The 20342-nt window shown below is 41.3% G+C and overlaps 1 protein-coding gene across 2 annotated transcripts in view; it reads right to left on the reverse strand.

The window, feature by feature from the left end:
• The window catches only part of lrsam1 (leucine rich repeat and sterile alpha motif containing 1), a 43745-nt gene continuing 23403 nt past the window's right edge, over nucleotides 1–20342 (reverse strand). For both annotated transcript variants that reach the window (XM_057819271.1, XM_057819272.1), the window contains exons 18-25: nucleotides 20021–20095; nucleotides 19573–19653; nucleotides 13215–13310; nucleotides 9198–9296; nucleotides 8990–9121; nucleotides 6216–6282; nucleotides 5877–6076; nucleotides 1–5776 (exon numbers count right to left, since the gene is read on the reverse strand). In XM_057819271.1, the coding sequence (XP_057675254.1) occupies nucleotides 5654–5776; nucleotides 5877–6076; nucleotides 6216–6282; nucleotides 8990–9121; nucleotides 9198–9296; nucleotides 13215–13310; nucleotides 19573–19653; nucleotides 20021–20095 (873 nt within the window). In that variant the 3' untranslated portion in view covers nucleotides 1–5653. The remainder of the gene's footprint in view (nucleotides 5777–5876; nucleotides 6077–6215; nucleotides 6283–8989; nucleotides 9122–9197; nucleotides 9297–13214; nucleotides 13311–19572; nucleotides 19654–20020; nucleotides 20096–20342) is intronic.

A 20342-nucleotide genomic window follows, 5' to 3' on the forward strand; every position in this document is an offset into this window, starting at 1 on the left:
TGACCATTTTTAATTGTGATAATACTGTGATACTATTACAATGTACATAATTTTGTTACAAGACAACAGCCACATCAATATTTACATTGATTACACGTGAAGTACAAGTGTCATACGTTTTATAATATTGCAATATATTTCAACATTAAACATTAAGTGTACAGTATGTAAGAGCACTTGAGAGAGTATAACAGTTAGTTATGGCTGCAAAAAGGTTTGGTTAGTTCATGTACTACCGCACACGCATTTTAAATAAAGAATCAGAATTCAAAGTGCCATTACCCCAACATCAATGGATAAAGATGGAGAGCCATGCTAGAAAAGCTCAAGCCCTTCCCCTAATAGGGGATTATATACAATCTCGGTTTTGCAGCTAATTGTTAGTTAACCATTTAAGTCTAAGTGTGGTTTTACAAGAATGAAAACATGAAATGCAAGGAATAACAAAAGGTTTATCAGTCATGTCTAAATTAACCTCCGAAATACAAAAAAAAAAGAATAATTAACAAATCATTGCTAATGAAATCAAAATTGTGAATTCCCTGATAACTACTTGATCGTTTCTATTAAAAAAAAAAAAAATCTCCTGAATTTTGTATGTTAAAGATAATCAAATTACAATATTCCCTTAACCCGTATCAGGGAAATTCACAGTGATGACACAGCATAACAACTAAAGGGCTTGATTTCTTCCTTAAAACAGCAAAGAGCAGTCAAACCAGCAAGGTTACGAATTGCTACATTTCCACTTCGAACCCCTCAAACATTGTCCAGAGTAAAAGTGGGTGATTTGGTCACAAGGTTGGACCCAAGTGGTGTCATATTGCACACTGCTACACAGCAAATAGTACATAACCTATGCAAAGTGATCAAAACAACAACTAACCATTTGTATAATAATACGTATACCCATACAAGAACTGTATCAGTTATTGTAAATAGAAATATATAACGCTTACTTTTGATGGGTACTGTTAATGATGTGAAATACAGCCACAATTAATGTCACAGCGTTGTACAGTGTCCAGCAAAACTGAAAATAATATTTCATGCAGCTCTGGTGTTGGGTATTATACTGTGTAAGTACAGTGGTATGAAAAAGTATCTGAACCTTTTGGAATTTCTCACATTTCTGCATTACATCACCACCAAATGTGATCTGCTCTTTGTCAAAATCACACAGATGAAAATACAGCATCTGCTTTGACTAAAACCGCCCAAACAGTTATAGGTTTTCATATTTTCATGAGGATAGCATGCAAACAATGACAGAAGGGAGGAAAGTAAGTAAGTGAACCCTACGACTAAGGAGACTTAAAGTGCCTTTGACACGAAAAAGCATGTTTATTTCATAATACACGCGGTATTTTATGCCCCTGAATGATATGGACCGCTTGGATGTGTGTGGAAGCGATCGCTATATTTATTTAGTTTTTTGAATCCCGCGCCAGGAAAATGAGTGACTTCCGGCTTCGGTCTTGCATTAAGGAGGAGGGCGCTGTGACGTGTACGGTAGAAGACGTCCTCTTCACGCTACAGTGTACTGTTGTGTTTGAGGACGAAGGATTCAGCTGATTTTGCGGATTAATACGTTTATTTTTCGCATCACGCCAGCCAAACGGCTGCAGAAAAATCATTCTGTATGAGGGAGAGGGGTATGCGCCTTTTTGGAGTTTCAAAAGGTTCCCATTCACCGTGGATATTTGCTGTGGGACCATTGGACTTACGAGGAAGTGAGTAAACATCTTGTTTTGTATTATGTCAAATACGAATACAGCGATTACAAAGTAAACACTACAAACTTCCTTTAAATGAAGGACTACTTACATTTGATCATTGATAGGCATGTAAAAAGCTCTCCTAATGCATTAGCAGCACGTTAGCTGCGTTAGCTCCAGCCACCATCCTCCGGGGAACGAACTGTAAATTGCTCTCCGCCGGGCGGTTTGCCGATCCGCTAAGACATTCGATAACCGGGTCGTCATGTCAAATAATCCAGGATAGCTATGTGTGATTTTCCGCTTTGAAGACTTTGAAACATCACTCGGTTCGGGTTAGCATGTCGGCTAGCTGTCACGCCTTCTGGTTTGTTTACATTCTCCGAAGCCGGGGAAGGAAAATGACATATGTCCGATTTAGGTGTCATAAAATATCGTTCGGGAGGTGCGACAGTAAAGGTGAAGTCGACAGTTTTGACCATTATGGAGTAATATTGCCATGTCCTGAATAAATGAATTTTTATTATTTCATATTCCATTCAGCACAAGACTGTTATTTGTCATGACCATGCCATTTATTTAGCAATTGGGGAAAATACTTGGATAAAAAGAGTATCCTGTAAAAATATTGAAGTAAAGAGACAGAAACAATGACATTTTGCCGCTCTCTTCGTCTCGTTTTCCTCGTTGTGAATAGTTCCCCCTCAACGGGCTGACTGGTCCTTCTCAAGCCATTTATATAGCTATTGGGGAAAAATACTTGGGTAAAAAGAATATCCTGTAAAAATATTGGAGTAGAGAGACTGAAACAATGACATTTTACGGCTTTCTTCGTCTCGTTTTCCTCGTTCTGAATAATTTCCCCTCAATGGGCTGAATAGTAAAATCGATGAGCCAAGTCTACCGCTGACGTCATCCACCTGTTGGGGACGCTAAAGCCCTATAATGGTAGGCGTGGCTAACCGGCAGATTAAAAGACTAATTTCTCGTCATCTGTGCTTTGCTAAATTGTTGTATATAGTCGAATCGTCTCAAAATATGATTCTAATTCACATAATAATGACATTTCAGACTTTTTTTCTCGTGTCATAAGCTCTTTAAAGAGCAATTGAAACCAATTTTTACCAAAAAATTTAAGTCAGGTGTGTGCCCAATCATGGATGAGTGGTTTAAAGTTGCCCTGCCCGCTATAAAACACACACCTGGTGTAGGAGCCTAAATAATGTTTAGTTAGATATACATGTTAGTGAATAGTTTATTTTGGTTCTACTGTATAAGACAGGCTTGTGATTTGTTTGTTTGGTTTCTTGGGACGGACTTGTGACGTCATGTCGTTTGATATAGAGGCGGGGTTGGCCGTGTGTGCGGGGAGTCACGCTAGGCAGAGAAAGCAGGAAGCATGGAGCCAAAATAGTTTTTTGACATCTGTATCCCTCTCTCTTTCCCTCTCTGGATTAGTCTCTCTCTTGCTCTCTCTTCCAATTTGGATTAACAACTTTCTATCTCTCTCCAGCTATCTCTCGGTTGCTCTTTTGTTATGTTTTTGGATAAAAAGCGTTTGGATTACTTTCTTTTTGGATTAAACGAACCAACTGTGAAAGAGCGGCGTGGGACTTTTTCTTGGCCGCTGTCCAGCGTCGTGAGGTGTACGGAGCGAGGAGATCGTCGGATTCTGAGGGCTTTAAGTTTAGGATTCTACACCTGCTAAGAATTACCTTGATGAGAAGCATTGCCTGATGTACGTCATGGCTCGGTCAAAAGAGCTGTCTGAAGACCTGCCATCAAGGATTTGTATAAAGCTGGGAAAGGATACAAAACCATCTCTAAAAGTCTGGATGTTCATCAATTGACAGTCAGAGAAGTTGTCAACAAATGGAGAGTTTGGCACTGTTGCGTCTCTCCCAAGGAGTGGCCGTCCACCAAAGATGACGCCACGAGTTCGGCGCAGAATACTCAGAGAGGTACAAAAAGAACCCTAGAGTGTCTGCTTAAGAGTTACAGACATTTCTGTGCACACATCAACTATATGAAAATCTATGGTCAAGAATGGTGCTCATGGGAGGCCACTCAATAAAAAAAAAAAAAAAAAAACATTGTTGCTGCTTTAATGTCTGCAAAAAGGAACTTGGCAAAATATTTTGTGGACTGATGAAACCATAGTTGAATCGTTTGGGAGTAACACACAAGGTCATGTGTGGAGGAAAAATGGAACAGTCCACCAACATCAACACCTCATAACCACCGTGAAGCATGCTGGAGGGTGCGTCATGATTTGGGGCTGTTTTGCTACTTCAGGGCCTGGACAACTTACAATCATTAATGGAAGAATGAATTCAAAAGTTTATCAGGATGTTTTGCAAGAAAACTTAAGGCCATCTGTCAGGTAAAAAGAGGGTGGATGCTGCAACAAGACAATGATCCAAAACACAAACGAAAATCAACTTCAGAATGGTTTCAGAAGAACAAAATACACGTTCTGGAGTGGCCAAGACTTGAACCCCATTGAGATTCTGTGGTATGACTCAAACACAGTGATTCGTGCCAGACATCCCAGGAATCTTACTGAACTACAGCAGTTTTGTAGAGAAAAATGGGCCAAGATTAGTCCTGACGGATGTGCCAGCCTGATCTGCAGCTACAGAAAGCGTCTGGTTGAAGTTATTGCTGCTAAAGGCGGGGCCACAAAATATTAAATGTGATGGTTCACTTACTTATTTTTCTCCCTTCTGTCACTGTTTGCATACGATCCTAATTAAAATATGAAAACCTAGAAATGTTTGGTTGGTTTTAGTTAAAGCAGACAGTTTTTTCATCTGTGTGATTTTGATAAAGAACAGACCACATTTGATGGTAATTTTAAGCAGAAAGGTCAGAAACACCAAAAGGTTCAGATTAGGCCTGCAGCTATCGATTCTTTTAGTAGTCGATTAATCGATGAACTAGTTAGTTCGAATAATCGAGTCATCTGATAAGGAACATGAAAAATTAAAATACCTGGGATGAGCCTCAAAAGGTATAAAAATAAAAAATAAACAAATGAGGATCTATGTACAAAAAAACAAAACAATTGACTAACTTACATAGCAAAAGTCTGCTAGCTTAAATGCTATAAAATGCTAACCTTTTTTTATTTTATTTTTAACAATTCTCTTAACAATTAGTTCAGCCTCATATTCCCACAAAAAAACGACTAAATATACCTTTAAACTAAATTATGAATGCATTTAAAAACATTAGCCCAAACAAAAATTTAGCTGACGTTGGTCTTAACAGGGAGCATTTAGATTCAACCATATGAAATGAGGCAGACCAGAGGGCAGCGTATACACACTAATCAATAAAACTAAATGTAAACACTTTCAAAACAAACTATTACAACGCCACTTTAATTAAACGAATACTCGAAGCAACAAAATTTAATTCGAACATTTTTTTCTAATCGAATAGTCGAGCTAATCGATTAATTGTTGCAGCACTAGTTCAGATACTCCTTCATACCACTGTACTCCAAATATTCTGGTTAGTTACTATTTTGATCAATGGGTGTATTATTTTTTTGCTTATTTATTTACTTATTATTGTATGTGCAAGAGATCATAAAGCTAATGGCTTGTCTGTGTTATGTCCATATACATAAGGTTGGTACGTGGTTATTACGGTGTACAGAAACAAAATGTATTGTTTTCAGAAAAAGGCACATATCTGTTAATGTGTACTAACATAAAAATAAATCAGTTTCAAACAAATGCTTGACTGATACAAACAACAACATAAAAATACTCCAAACGTTTTGAACAATAACGTCAGTTTTTGGTTAATAAAGGGGGGGCTCAGCATTTCAAAAATCTACTCAAAGCATCGCTATACATGAGCTCACAGCAGCATTGTCATCATGCACGTTTTATGATAAAGTCCTAGGGTTGCCACGGTTGCTTCTAGCTGATGTAAAGGCGTATGCGCTGCGACAGGGCACCTTGACACAGGGGGCACTTCAGTAGGGCGTCACTACAGACCTGACAACAGCAAACATGGCCACATGGCAGAAAGATGACTTGAGCCTGGAAGGAATTACAGTAAAACAGTCATTTATTAGACAACATGGGCAAAAGCTTTATCGGTTGTTTTGTTACGACGAAACATTTTGTTTTTTTATTTTACCCCTGTCTCCATGCAGACAACACATTCTGAGCTTCCGATTCCCTCTATTGGGCTCGGGGCTGATGGCGTAACAGGAGTACCGGGCGTAACAGGCGGGCTTGGGGTAGAAACGCCAGAATGGTTGGGTAGTGATGAAAAGAAGAAACCGGATGGCTCTGGAGCGGGAACGTCTTTGCTCTGTTCCACCACTTTACAAGCACCTAAGAAAAGATGATATGTTTAATTGAATGTTATATACTACATTCTAAAACTAAACGAGGTTTAAAGTCAGGTTTGCCATTATAATGTAAAATTTAATGAGATTATCAGAGACGATGTGTCAAGGTGTGCATGCTTTACCTTCAGGCTTGCGATCTCGAGCCCAGTTCAGGAGAGCTTTCTGGATGCCAATTTCGGCAATGCCAAGCTACAAAAAAAAAAAAAAAAAAGTCAAAATTATGAGCCGAGAGACCATACCGGCTTCCAAGTTTGACCACAAATATACAACAAAATAACATAAATGCTCTAAATTGACAGCATTTGTATCGGATAGAATGAACTACTTGCATCCGAAAATGAAAATAAGACAAGGTCAGCCGATTACAAATGTTGAAACGATGAGGTAAATACTAGGGCTGTAAAAATTATCGCGTTAACGGGCGGTAATTAATTTAAAAAATTAATCACGTTAAAATATTTGACAGAATTTACGCACATGCCCCGCTCAAACAGATTAAAACATGCACAGTGCAATGCCAACTTGTTACTTGTGTTTTTTTGGAGTTTTGTCTCCCTCTGCTGGCGCTTGGGTGCGACTGATTTTATGGGCTTAAGCACCCATGAGCATTGTGTAATTATTGACATGAACAATGGCGAGCTACTAGTTTATTTTTTGATTGAAAATTTGACAAATTTTACCAAAATGAAAACATTAAGAGGGGTTTTAATCTAAAATTTCTATAACTTGTACTAACATTTATCTTTTAAGAACTACAAGTCTTTCTATCTATGGATCGCTTTAACAGAATGTTAATAATGTTAATGCCATCTTGTTGATTTATTGTTATAATAAACAAATACAGTACTTATGTACCGTATGTTGAATGTATATATCCATCTTGTGTCTTATCTTTCCATTCCAACAATAATTTACAGAAAAATATGGCATATTTTACAGATGGTTTGAATTGCGATTAATTACGATTAATTAATTTTTAAGCTGTAATTAACTCAATTGAAAATTTTAATCGTTTGACAGCCCTAGTAAATACATATCACACATATCAAGGAGAAAGCAAACACATATCTTAACTCATTTGCTCCCAAAAACGTATAAATACTTTTATTTTTAATTGTTTCAGTGTGCCAAAAATGTATTTATATTGGGGCTGTCAAAATTATCGCGTTAACGGGCGATAATTAATTTTTTAAATTAATCACGTTAAAATATTTGACGCATTTAACGCACATACCCCGCTCAAACAGATTAAAATGACAGCACAGTGTCATGTCCACTTGTTACTTGTGTTTTTTCTGGTGTTTTGTCGCCCTCTGCTGGCGCTTGGATGCGACTGATTTTATGGGCTTAAGCACCCATGAGCATTGTGTAATTATTGACATCAACAATGGCGAGCTACTAGTTTATTTTTTGTTTAAAATTTTTTACAAATTTTATTAAAACGAAAACATTAAGAGGGGTTTTAATATAACATTTCTATAACTTGTACTAACATTTATCTTTTAAGAACTACAAGTCTTTCTATCCATGGATCGCTTTAACAGAATGTTAATAATGTTAATGCCATCTTGTTGATTTATTGTTATAATAAACAAATACAGTACTTATGTACCGTATGTTGAATGTATAAATCCGTCTTGTGTCTTATCTTTCCATTCCAACAATAATTTACAGAAAAATATGGCATATTTTATAGATGGCTTGAATTGCGATTAATTACGATTAATTAATTTTTATGCTGTAATTGACTCGATTAAAAATTTTAATCGTTTGACAGCCCTAATATATACGTCTTTTACGTTTTTTTTCCACAAGAGACATCTCTAGGTTCTGATGCAACTTTGCCCCAAAGCACAATGCTGAAAATGCATTTTAAAGCAATAAAACGGGCCACTGGAGGGCAGTAGCACATTTGGTAAGACCCGCAACCCGATTCAACGGAACGAACGGCCGGGCTGCATGGCCGGGGCGCCGGCAGAAGACGACTGAATGGACGACCAGGAGGACGTCCAGGACGCCAGGCGCGGGAAGTCGGAGCAGGACGACCGGGAGGACGTCCGGGATGCCAGGCGGTGGACTACCGAGCAGAACAACTGGAAGGACTCCCGGGATGCCAGGCACCGGACGACCGAGCAGAACGACCGGAACCACCATTGCAGCGGACGATATCTTTGAGTCCGTGCTGCTCACCGAGCAGTGCCCGCGCCACCGTGCTCAGCCGCTCACGTCCCCTGTGACCCCCCCAGTGTCCCGCAACTCAGCCGGAAACGCGCACGGACAAACCAGTTCCCACCGAGGAACAAAACATTCCCCACACAAGTTCCCCAGGTGAACTCCTCCGCGAGGCAGTGGTCACCACAAAAGAAAGACAAAAAAAAATCCATCTTGATGAGACAGGGAGCAATGAGGGAAAGTTTTACCACGGCTATGGCGGCCACAGCAGCGTCATCTCTCAGTTCAATAGTTTAGTTATGAGTAAATAAATGGTTACTTTGCTATCAAAAGCTCTATTTGTCTTAGTGTTTATGTTATTTTGTAGAAGGAAAACATTATTCATATGTTTGGGATGTCACAAAAGCAAAAAATAGCTGTGTTAAAGTCAAAGCTCAATTTCTCAGTTTTTTCAGGAGAAATTGGAAAATTGCTCTAACTAAGCTATTTTCTAATGCTGATTTCTTAAGAATTGAAAAAAGATATACTTTTTTTTTCCCTGGTGAAAAAAAAAAAAAGAGTCTAATCTTTCTTTTGGTGGGTTCTATGTTTATATAGCAATAGAACTGAATTTTCTGTGGGCCTTGCAAAATCAGTCAAAATGCAGTAAAACGGCCAGGAGCGAAGGGGGTTGCACAGGTGAAAATGGCTAGGTGTGAATGAGTCATCAGTGTTGTATACAGACCTTCTTTAAGTCAGAAGAGTTCATGTGGCGAAGGGCCTCGGTATTCACGCGATGGTGAGCCATGATAGGCAAGTAATGCTGAGCTGACAGTTTGCATAGTAGATTTACTAACTCTTTTTCCACACCGGCTTCCTGTGATGGACAAACATCCATAAAATTACTTTTCAGATACTTCAGTGAGTCAGATATATCGTGAATGGCACAGTACCTGCATGCGCAGTGACAAGGGCTTGGCATCCAGCAGTCTCTGGTACTGGATCATCCAGTAGTTCTGCTGGGTGGACTCTGACTTCAACTCCATCTCCACCTAGAATTCCCAAAGTGACTTTTAGTGTTGTCATGAAACCACGTGAACTCAGATGAATAATAGAAGACTAGCCCACTGCTACAAATATATTGTTTTAATAAGATGAAATAAAAATAACCTCTTCAATTGTCAAACTTTACAAAGAAAACATTTTCACTTGTCAAACAAGTACAACCATAATCTCAATAAATATATTTGAATTTTTTTCTCCTATTTTAATGTTGGCAATTATAGCATACTAAAAGGAAAACACCAACTTCACCATGTTAACTCTCGGGAATTAAGCATGGATAGAATATAGAGCTATTAAAATACACTATGATTTAGACACTATATATATATATATATATATATATATATATATATATATACATACTGTATATCGATAGATAGATAGATAGTAGAGGAGTTCCAAAAAATCGATTATTACATGTATCGCGATTCGACACGTGACGATTTGATCACGATTCATAAAGGTTCAAAAACGATGTTTTTTCCCTCATAACTTTATGGCAGCCGCTCGTAGCAGAACAAAATTCAAGACACATCTGCCGCCGGGCACAATTAGCAGGTGCGCGCATGTTATGATGGATGCTGCTGGTTACTGAGAGAGAGAGACTTACTCCTTTTTAAAAGAGTGGAACATAAAATTGTATATGAGAGAGGCAGGACCAGAATCGCAACCCGGTGGTTGCGTAAGTAAGGTAAGTAAGTTATTTTAAGGTAAGTTATTTTTTTAGAGCAAGAGGGGGAGATAGTTCGTTGCTCCTTGTCATTTAGATGTCCAGCAGTAGTTTTAAGGCATTTCAATTGAAAAATGTCCTGAGTGTGTAGCTAGGACCCGTGTGCATCTAAAAGAGGTGAGTACACGAACCCTCTTGTACTGTTTAGCCTTTATTGTTGTAGTTTTTGAGACGTTATTAGTTAGCGCAGAGCGCTAAGCTAATTAGCGAATTCGTGAACATGTATTTCATATGCAGAACGTGTAAAACCCCGATTCAGTACAGCGGTAACTAGAGATGTTCCGATCGATCGATCGGGTCTGATCACGTCATTTGTAAAGTATCGGAATCGGCAAAAAAATATCGGCCATGCCTTTTTTTAATATATATATATTTTTTAATTGTTTTCTAATTGTATTCAACGTTACAGACATAATATGTTACACTCATCCAGAGTCTTTTGTTTAGGCTTAAGGTAGGGCTATCAAATTTATCACGATAACGGCGGTAATTAATGTTTAAAAAAATGTAGCACGTTAAAATATTTAACGCAATTAATGCATGCGCTGCACGACCCACTCACGCATTGTCGCGCTCAATCTGTAATGGCGCAGTTTTACCTATATAGAGAGATAAAAGGCAGCGTAAAATGAGTAGAGTGAATTTTGGCAGCCTTTGGCACCTTTTTCTAATTGGCTAAAGCCTTACAATCCCTCTCCCTATGATAAGAAATATCATGGGAAGCAATGTGGGGAAGCAAGGTAGCAATTGATCTTTGTCTTAACACCTTATGTTATTTCCCAACGCAGAGAAGATATATCAATTGGTAGCACTACGCACAGCCATGGTTCCACTTCCCATCATGCATTTGGGCATGGCTACAGTATAATTTACTGAAAGCTCAACAAATACACTAGATGACAATATTTAGTCACAATATACAAAGTCACAAGTCTTTCTATCCGTGGATCCCTCTCACAGAAAGAATGTTAATAATGTAAATGCCATCTTGAGGATTTATTGTCATAATAAACAAATACAGTACTTATGTACTGTATGTTGAATGTATATATTCGTCAGAGTTTTATTCATTTTTTTCTTAATGCATTGCCAAAATGTATATGATCGGGAAAAATTATCGTGAATGATTGCAATTGAATCGGGACCCAAAAAAAGCCATCAGATCGGGAAATATCGGGATCGGCAGATACTCAAACTAAAACGATTGGGATCGGATCGGGAGCAAAAAAACATGATCGGAACAACCCTAGCGGTAACACTACAAACATGCGAAATAGTACAGAATTCTGTGAAAACAAAGTATATTGGTTAAAAGAAGTCTTATTTCTAAAGACACTTTGTTTCCACAAAATGTGGAATTCATTCCACCTGTGTAAATTTTATTGTATTGTTGACAGAAATAAGTACTCCCTTTAAAATGGGAGTACTAAAATGTTTTTGCACTTTCTTGTAAAAATTAAATAAATAAAAAAGCAGCTTAAGGGCAGCTTTTTGTTGTATGGGTATGTTTTCATCGTTCCTGTTGAATCATTAGGATATTTTAAATAAATACTGGACATAAATTTGTTTGGTTACTGTATTACGTAGTAACGTACGATGCATCGATAATTGTGATAATCGTAACAACCGCAATCATCCTCAACACCGGAATCATCGTTTAATATTCGGATCGTAGCACCCTGAATCGTAATCGAACCGTGGGGGGCCTAAGATGGTACACCCCTAATAGATAGATAGATACTGTACAGAAGTACAGTCATGAAAATGATATACTTTAACCCTTTAACACCGAACGTGTCGGCAGCGACCCGTTTACGCGTGTCGTCTTTGAAGCTTCGTCACGCTGTAATTACGTCACCCACGTGCCGCTGGTTGGTCTCATTTGAAAGTGCGGAAGTTGATGCTCACACCAGTTTTTATTTGAAGTCATTCGACCAAGAAAAACGGGAGATAATGTCATTTGAATTTTATATTTTTATTGCACTCATAAATATGCATTAAAACGCTGCATGGACCATGTATCTATCTCCATATTTCCATCATTTCTTGTCCTTTTTCAAAACCGAAAACAGCACAAAAGACTACATATCCCAAGAGCTGTTGTGATGTCAAGAAGGACGAACCGAATGTGGACATTTTTAATAAATTTCCGAGCGAGGCGCCAACTAAGGAAAAGGAGGCATGCTGAAGCAAGCAACGGCCAGTTTGAGCGAGCAACTTTGAAAGTGCAGAATGAATCAAAAACTAAATGTAGCGCACGCTAATGCATTATTTCATTAACTCAAGGAAGAAGATGAGCCGTATTTGTCGTTGTTTTCCTGGGATGAGTCGGCGTCTCGGCGAGTAGAAGTGATAGGCTGACAGCAGCGTACAAACGGCGAAAGAGTAGGCTGTGTGACGTTATGTGTGACGCAGCTCCGTGACCTGTTCATGCAGAAGCTTTATTGAGTTTGCAAAAAAAAAAAAACTTTATTGGGTCGTATGCCAGAAAAAAATTGAATTGAACTGAACTACTTGTCAATATTTTTGAAAATACTTTTTTTCAATGTTATATATATTTTTCTTCACTATAATCTTTTCAATTTTCATAAAGATGAGTGTTCAAGAAGTTTGGTTGCATGTACATATATACTTTAGATAAGGTGATGGGTATAATACCTAATTTCTCAAAGAGATATCCTCCAAACCCTTTTTGTGTTAGATAATATATATATATATTTTTTTCTCACTATTTTTCACTGTATATAACCCGTTTTGATCATAGTATGTGTAAAGGCCATAAACGCCTATGACCATACTTGCTGTTTGTGTTGAATTGTCAAACATAAAACTATTCAATCTTATTTTTTTCTATTGAATGTTTATCCTAACAAGTAGAATAAATATTATCAAGCTTCAAAATGTTTGGTCGAGCATGTTTGGTTGTCAATGGGACATCAACATTACAAATTTTGAAAAAATGATGTGCGATTTTCTTGTCTTTTTGGGTCCAAAATGTGGATTATAATTGGTCAGTGAAAAAAACAACAGTTTGGACATGAAGTTCAAGGTGTCCTGAAAAAAGGGACCCAACTTGGCCATTGTAAACATTTTTTTCTTTGAAATATAAAGGCAACATCAAATGTATGAAAATTCGGCCAAAATAGGCTTAGGTGTTAAAGATGTGTATGCTCACCAGAACTTGCAGCAGTTCTTGTTCTCGCTGGTGCTTCTGTTTCAGCAGCTGCTGCAACAAATCACCAAGAGCCGTGCGCTGGTCCACTAGCACTTCCTGCAGGGACGCACACAACATACACAAAAGCAAAGGAATGTTCCAAAAGTGTAAATTCACCATTTCAAATTTACCAAAAAATGTTAATAACTCTTCTTTCAGTGCCATTAACAACGCTGGACATCCAATCATGTGGCTCTGAAATGAGTTTGTCATTAGCGACAAAAATAAACATTTGTTCATTTGCTGCCAGCACTCCCACTTCAAATGGATTGGACGTTGAGCGCTGTCAATGGCAGCCAATGAGTTAATTAAGCTTGAGTAGCAAAACACAGAATATTTTCCACATTTTATGACAGAAGGTCAAAAGAAGGGGTTGGCATTTCGCGGCTCTTTGAACCCTCTGCGGTTCAGTTTTATATTAAATAAATGAATATTTGACTCAAATTTATCCTGGGGGCTTGGGAGATTTAACATAGAAATTTAATTTCCCTTTTATAGGCAGCTCAAGTGTCAGTTTGTTAACAGAACACTTACACATGTTATGAATTCACCAACTATGTTATGTCAGACAAAAGGAAAGGTCCTACACAACTAACACTTGCAGAAACATTTGCTATGCGTGACAAACTGGCACTCGACAGTCCCAAAGCCCAGGGAATAACAAGTGTCATTGCCGAAAAATTCATTCTGGATGACGAGCCATTATCTCACGTGAGTAAAGACGCACCATCCAACACTAGAACCACGGTACAACATGCCCAGCCGTCATTACATCCTTGAGCGATTCGGCCATGGAAGATTCGAGAACGATTCACAAACATCCAAATTCCGATTATTGAAATATGTCAAGTAAAGCGGAACTAACACACAGCGCGGGACGCAATGAGAAACGGACCGCATTGCGTCCCGAAAGTAAACAAAATGCTTGTCATAGACCCGGGTAATGCCAATCCTCAACTCACGGCTTTAGCTCAACTCATGCCGCTGGATAAAAAACACAAGAACACCTGACTGCTGCTGACAGCCGCTACAAACTACGCCAACAACGTTTTACTGGAGATAATAGATATCATATGTATATAGAACTACATGCTAAACAACAGACTCAACTGCGTTAGCAACATTGAAGTATTGAAAACCAGATGCGTTAGTAAACAGCCGCCATTTTAAAGCAGAAGACTTCCCTAGTAGGCTGTTGTGAACCTTCCAAGCGAACCTAATCAACTTTTTATCTAAAATACTCCTAAATCGGCAAAATCTTGACTTGAATCTATCTTCAAAACAGTTTTAAAACATTCACATGTCGAAGGCAAGCGTCTGGTGGCCGGGCCTGTCCCCATGGGGCCCGGCCGGGCTCAGCCCGAAAAGGCAACGTGGGTTCCCCTTCCCATGGGCTCACCACCTGTGGGAGGGGCCAAAGGGGTCGGGTGCGTAGGGAGTTGGGCGGCAGCCAAAGGCGGGGGCCTTGGCGGTCCGACCCCCAGCTGCTGAAGCTAACTCTTGGGACATGGAATGTCACCTCTCTGGCAGGGAAGGAGCCTGAGCTGGTGTGTGAGGCAGAGAAGTTCCGACTAGATATAGTCGGACTCTCCTCCACACACAGCTTGGGTTCTGGTACCAATCCTCTCGAGAGGGGTTGGACTCTCTTCCACTCTGGAGTTGCCCATGGTGAGAGGCGCCGGGCAGGTGTGGGCATACTTATTGCCCCCCGGCTTGGCGCCTGTACGTTGGGGTTTACCCCGGTAGACGAGAGGGTAGCCTCCCTCCGCCTTCGGGTGGGGGGACGGGTTCTAACTGTTGTTTGTGCTTATGCACCGAACAGCAGTTCAGAATACCCACCCTTTTTGGAGTCCTTGGAGGGTGTGCTAGAGAGCGCCCCCTCTGGGGACTCCCTCGTTCTACTGGGGGACTTCAACGCTCACGTGGGCAATGACAGTGAGACCTGGAGGGGCGTGATTGGGAGGAACGGCCCCCCCGATCAGAACCCGAGTGGTGTTCTGTTATTGGACTTCTGTGCTCGTCACGGTTTGTCTATAACGAACACCATGTTCAAACATAGGGGTGTCCATATGTGCACTTGGCACCAGGACACCCTAGGCCGCAGTTCGATGATCGACTTCGTAATCGTGTCATCGGACTTGCGGCCGCATGTTTTGGACACTCGGGTGAAGAGAGGGGCGGAGCTGTCAACTGATCACCACCTGGTGGTGTGTTGGCTCCGATGGCGGGGGAAGATGCTGGCCAGACCTGGCAGGCCCAAACGTATTGTGAGGGTCTGCTGGGAACGTCTGGCAGAATCCCCTGTCAGAAAGAGTTTCAACACCCACCTCCGGCAGAACTTCTCCCTTGTCCCGGGGGAGGTGGGGGACATTGAGTCCGAGTGGGCCATGTTCCGCACCTCCATTGTTGAGGCGGCCGATCAGAGCTGTGGCCGTAAGGTGGTTGGTGCCTGTCGTGGCGGCAATCCCCGAACCCGCTGGTGGACACCAGCGGTAAGGGATGCCGTCAAGCTGAAGAAGGAGGCCTATCGGGCCTTTTTGGCCTGTGGGACTCCGGAGGCAGCTGACAGGTACCGGCTGGCCAAGCGGACTGCGGCCTCGGCAGTCGCCGAGGCAAAAACTCGGACATGGGAGGAGTTCGGTGAGGCCATGGAAAACGACTTCCGGATGGCTTCGAGGAAATTCTGGTCCACCATCCGGCGTCTGAGGAGAGGAAAGCAGTGCACTATTAACACTGTGTATAGTGAAGATGGTGTACTGCTGACCTCGACTCGGGACGTCGTGAGTCGGTGGAGAGAATACTTCGAAGCCCTCCTCAATTCCACCGACACGCCTTCCTTTGAGGAAGCAGAGTCTGGGGACTCTGAGGTGGGCTCTTCGATCTCTGGGGTTGAAGTCACTGAGGCGGTTGGTAAGCTCCTCGGTGGCAAGGCCCCGGGGGTGGATGAGATCCGCCCGGAGTTCCTAAAGGCTCTGGATGTTGTAGGGCTGTCATGGCTGACACGCCTCTACAACATCGCGTGGACATCGGGGACAGTGCCTCTGGATTGGCAGACCGGGGTGGTGGTCCCCCTTTTTAAAAAGGGGGACCGGAGGGTGTGTTCCAATTATAGAGGAATCACACTCCTCAGCCTCCCCGGTAAAGTCTATTCAGGGGTGCTGGAGAGGAGGGTCCGTCGGGAAGTCGAATCTCGGATTCAGGAGGAGCAGTGTGGTTTTCGTCCCGGCCGTGGAACAGTGGACCAGCTCTACACCCTCAGCAGGGTCCTCGAGGGTGCATGGGAGTTCGCCCAACCAGTCTACATGTGTTTTGTGGATTTGGAGAAGGCGTTCGACCGTGTGCCCAGGGGAATCCTGTGGAGGGTGCTCCGGGAGTACGGGGTACCGAGCCCCTTGGTAAGGGCTGTTCGGTCCCTGTACGACCGGTGTCAGAGTCTGGTCCGCATTGCCGGCAGTAAGTCGAATTCGTTCCCAGTGAGGGTTGGACTCCGCCAAGGCTGCCCTTTGTCACCGATTTTGTTCATAACTTTTATGGACAGAATTTCTAGGCGCAGCCGAAGCGTTGAGGGGGTCCGGTTTGGTGACCTCAGCATTGAATCTCTGCTTTTTGCAGATGATTTAGTGCTGTTGGCTTCATCAAGCCGTGACCTCCAACTCTCACTGGAGCGGTTCGCAGCTGAGTGTGAAGCGGTTGGGATGAAGATCAGCACCTCCAAATCCGAGACCATGGTCCTCAGTCGGAAAAGGGTGGAGTGCCCTCTCCGGGTCGGGGATGAGATCCTGCCCCAAGTGGAGGAGTTCAAGTATCTTGGGGTCTTGTTCACGAGTGACGGTAGGAGGGAGCGGGAGATCGACAGGCGAATCGGTGCGGCGTCTGCAGTAATGCGGACGCTGCACCGGTCCGTAGTGGTGAAGAAGGAGCTGAGCCGAAAGGCAAAGCTCTCGATTTACCAGTCGATCTACGTTCCTACCCTCACCTATGGTCACGAGCTTTGGGTCGTGACCGAAAGAACAAGATCCCGGATACAAGCGGCCGAAATGAGTTTCCTCCGCAGGGTGTCCGGGCTCTCCCTTAGAGATAGGGTGAGAAGCTCGGTCATCCGGGAGGGACTCGGCGTCGAGCCGCTACTCCTCCGCGTAGAGAGGAGCCAGCTGAGGTGGCTCGGGCATCTGGTTCGGATGCCTCCCGGACGCCTCCCTGGAGAGGTGTTCCGGGCATGTCCCACCGGCGGGAGGCCCCGGGGACGACCCAGGACACGCTGGAGAGACTATGTCTCTCGGCTGGCCTGGGAACGCCTTGGGATCCCGCCGAAGGAGCTGGTTGAAGTGGCTGGGGAGAGGGAAGTCTGGGCTTCCCTGTTAAAGCTGCTGCCCCCGCGACCCGACCCCGGAACAAGCGGAAGATAATGGATGGATGGACATGTCGAAAGTAGACAGAAGGGAAATTATGGAATAACGACTTTAACAGTTGATTCGCAAAATTAAATGAATTGAATATAGTTTAAAGCTGCTGATACAGAATGGGGACTTGAGTATTTTATTTACTGTTTTAAAATGTTAACTTGATACTGAAATAGTCGTTTATTTAAACCTGAGAGGCTTTTTATACAATTTTTGTAACTAATGCACGAAACATTAAAAGCATCTAATAGCTTGGGGGATTTGTGGGATTTTCCACTGAGGTTGTTGGTGTGTTTTGCTTTTTTAAGACAGTTTAGAAAATTATTTGCACGTTTTACTGACTGACTATGCCATTTCTGTGTGGTATTTATTAGAGCTGGGAATCTTTGGGCACCTAACGATTCGATTACGATTCAGAGGCTCTGATTCAATTATAAAATGATTATTGAGGCACCCCCCTCCTTTTTTTTTTTTTTTTTTTTTTTTTTTTTTTTTTAATATTTTGTACATTACTTCTAAAATTGTTCAAAAATCCTCTCAGGCTAAACCAAACTACTATTTCAGTATCATGTTAACATATAACAGTAAACAAATATACAAAAAATAACAGTAAATAAAAAACTCCAGTCCCCATTCAGTATCAGCAGCTTTAAACTACATTCAATTAATTTAATGTTGTGAATCAACCGTTAAAGTTGTTAAAACTGCTCCCGTTAATCCATAATTTCCCTTCTGTCTACTTTTGTCAAAGTTTTAAAACTATTTCATCATTTAAAGATTGATTCAAGACAAGATTCTGCCGATTTGGGAGTATTTTAGATAAAAAGTTAATTAGGTTCGCTACAACAGAGCCTTCTAGAGAGGTCTACTGCTTTAAGATGGCGGCTGTTTACTTACGTTGAAAAGTCTGTCATTTCGCATTTCTGTTCAATAATACAAGGTCTAACACTGACGTCGTCTGTCAATTTGCATCTAGTGCTACATATATATGATATCTACAGTAGCCATATGTTTGTAGCAACTAGCAAATGGGCGTTGTTTGTAGCGGCTGTCAGCTGCAGTCAGGTATGATTGTTTTGTTGTCTAGCGGCATGAGTTGAACGTGATATTTACTCTCGGTCCGTTCCTCATTGCGTCCCAAAGACCGCGCTGACTGTGTTTTACTTCCACTTTACCTGGTATAATTCAATAATCGGAATTTGGATATTTCTGAATCGTTCTCGAATCTTCAACGGCCGAATCGCGAATAATCTAAGAATCGGAAATTTCGCACGCCTCTATCATTTATACTGGACTGTCTCAGAAAATTAGAATACACAATATTCTAATTTTCTGAGACAGTCCTGTATATTGTTCTATGTAAAGGACGTCAGCCAAGGTCGGCCCCCCACATTTTTACCACGCCAAATCTGGTCCCCTTTGCAAAAAGTTTGGACACCCCTGCTTTAAATGGTGGATTAATGTACAGGACTGTCTCAGAAAATTAGAATATTTTGTATTCTAATTTTCTGAGACAGTCCAGTAATGTTTTGTGTTTGTCACTGAATAAACAGGTCAGTTTCTTGTTACCAACCGTTGTGTGTTATTCAAACTCACCTAATTCAGCTGGCTAGTTGTTATCAAGAGTACTAAAACCTTTTTCAACATGTGTCTGACAACTAAGTAAGGAGGCTAAATAACTTTAAACTTTAACACATGCTCAGATAGGTCGGTATCGGTAACGGCCAGTATCGGTATCGGATCGGAAGTGCAAAAACCTGGATCGGGACATCCCTAAAATGCACTATGATTTAGATTGATTCGTTACATGTGTGTGAACAAGGAAGCAAACTATAACAAAATTATGCAGTCGGTACAGAAAAAAAATACAAGGTAAGTAGATGAGTGTAGGCAAATGAAAATAGAGCGGTGACACCTACCTGAAGGTTCTCAGCATCCAGATTGCGTCTTTTAACTTCCAGTTTAGTCAGCTGCATTAATTCAGCCTCAATAAGCTTGATCTGGAACAGTGGAAAAGCAACATGAAGCGAGCAGGGAGAAGCAGCATGCTGGGAATGGCAAACATGATGGGTTCATGGAATGATTGATTTATTGATTAAATATCTTATATAGTCTACTTGAGGCACTGTTAATGTTGGGAGGTGAGGCAATTAGCAACCTATGGTGGACCAAGGAGCATATCAACATGTTTGCAGCATCTGCATGCAGTAACACAATAAGATATTTTGAAGTAGAGTTATTCTAGTATCTTGTTACATGGCCATTAAAGACTCCACCCACATCCTTGTGTGTGAGCTAAAAAGAAATCCCATCGTGTTCAGGCAGGTTTGCACCTCATTCCACCCATCGGCAACTCTTAATACAGACCTGGTTGCGGATGTAACCGTGGACAGAGTCTTTCTGTAACTGCAGCGCTTGGAATGCGGCTTTTTGCATCTCCTCCTAAACAGTTCAAATAGAAGACATCGGTGATCACAAAGCTCAACTGTCTCAATTCAATTCCATCTGGAGAGAAAAAAGTCAAACGAGACTGAATTTGTAGAAAAATATGGTGGTAAGAAAAAGTATCTGAACCTTTTGGAATTTGTCACATTTCTGCATAAAATCATCATCAAATGTGATCTGATCTTTGCCAAAATCACACAGATGAAAAAACAGTGTCTGCTTTCACTAACAACAACCAAACATT

Source organism: Corythoichthys intestinalis, chromosome 17, assembly GCF_030265065.1.
Source record: "Corythoichthys intestinalis isolate RoL2023-P3 chromosome 17, ASM3026506v1, whole genome shotgun sequence".
Taxonomy (NCBI): domain Eukaryota; kingdom Metazoa; phylum Chordata; class Actinopteri; order Syngnathiformes; family Syngnathidae; genus Corythoichthys; species Corythoichthys intestinalis.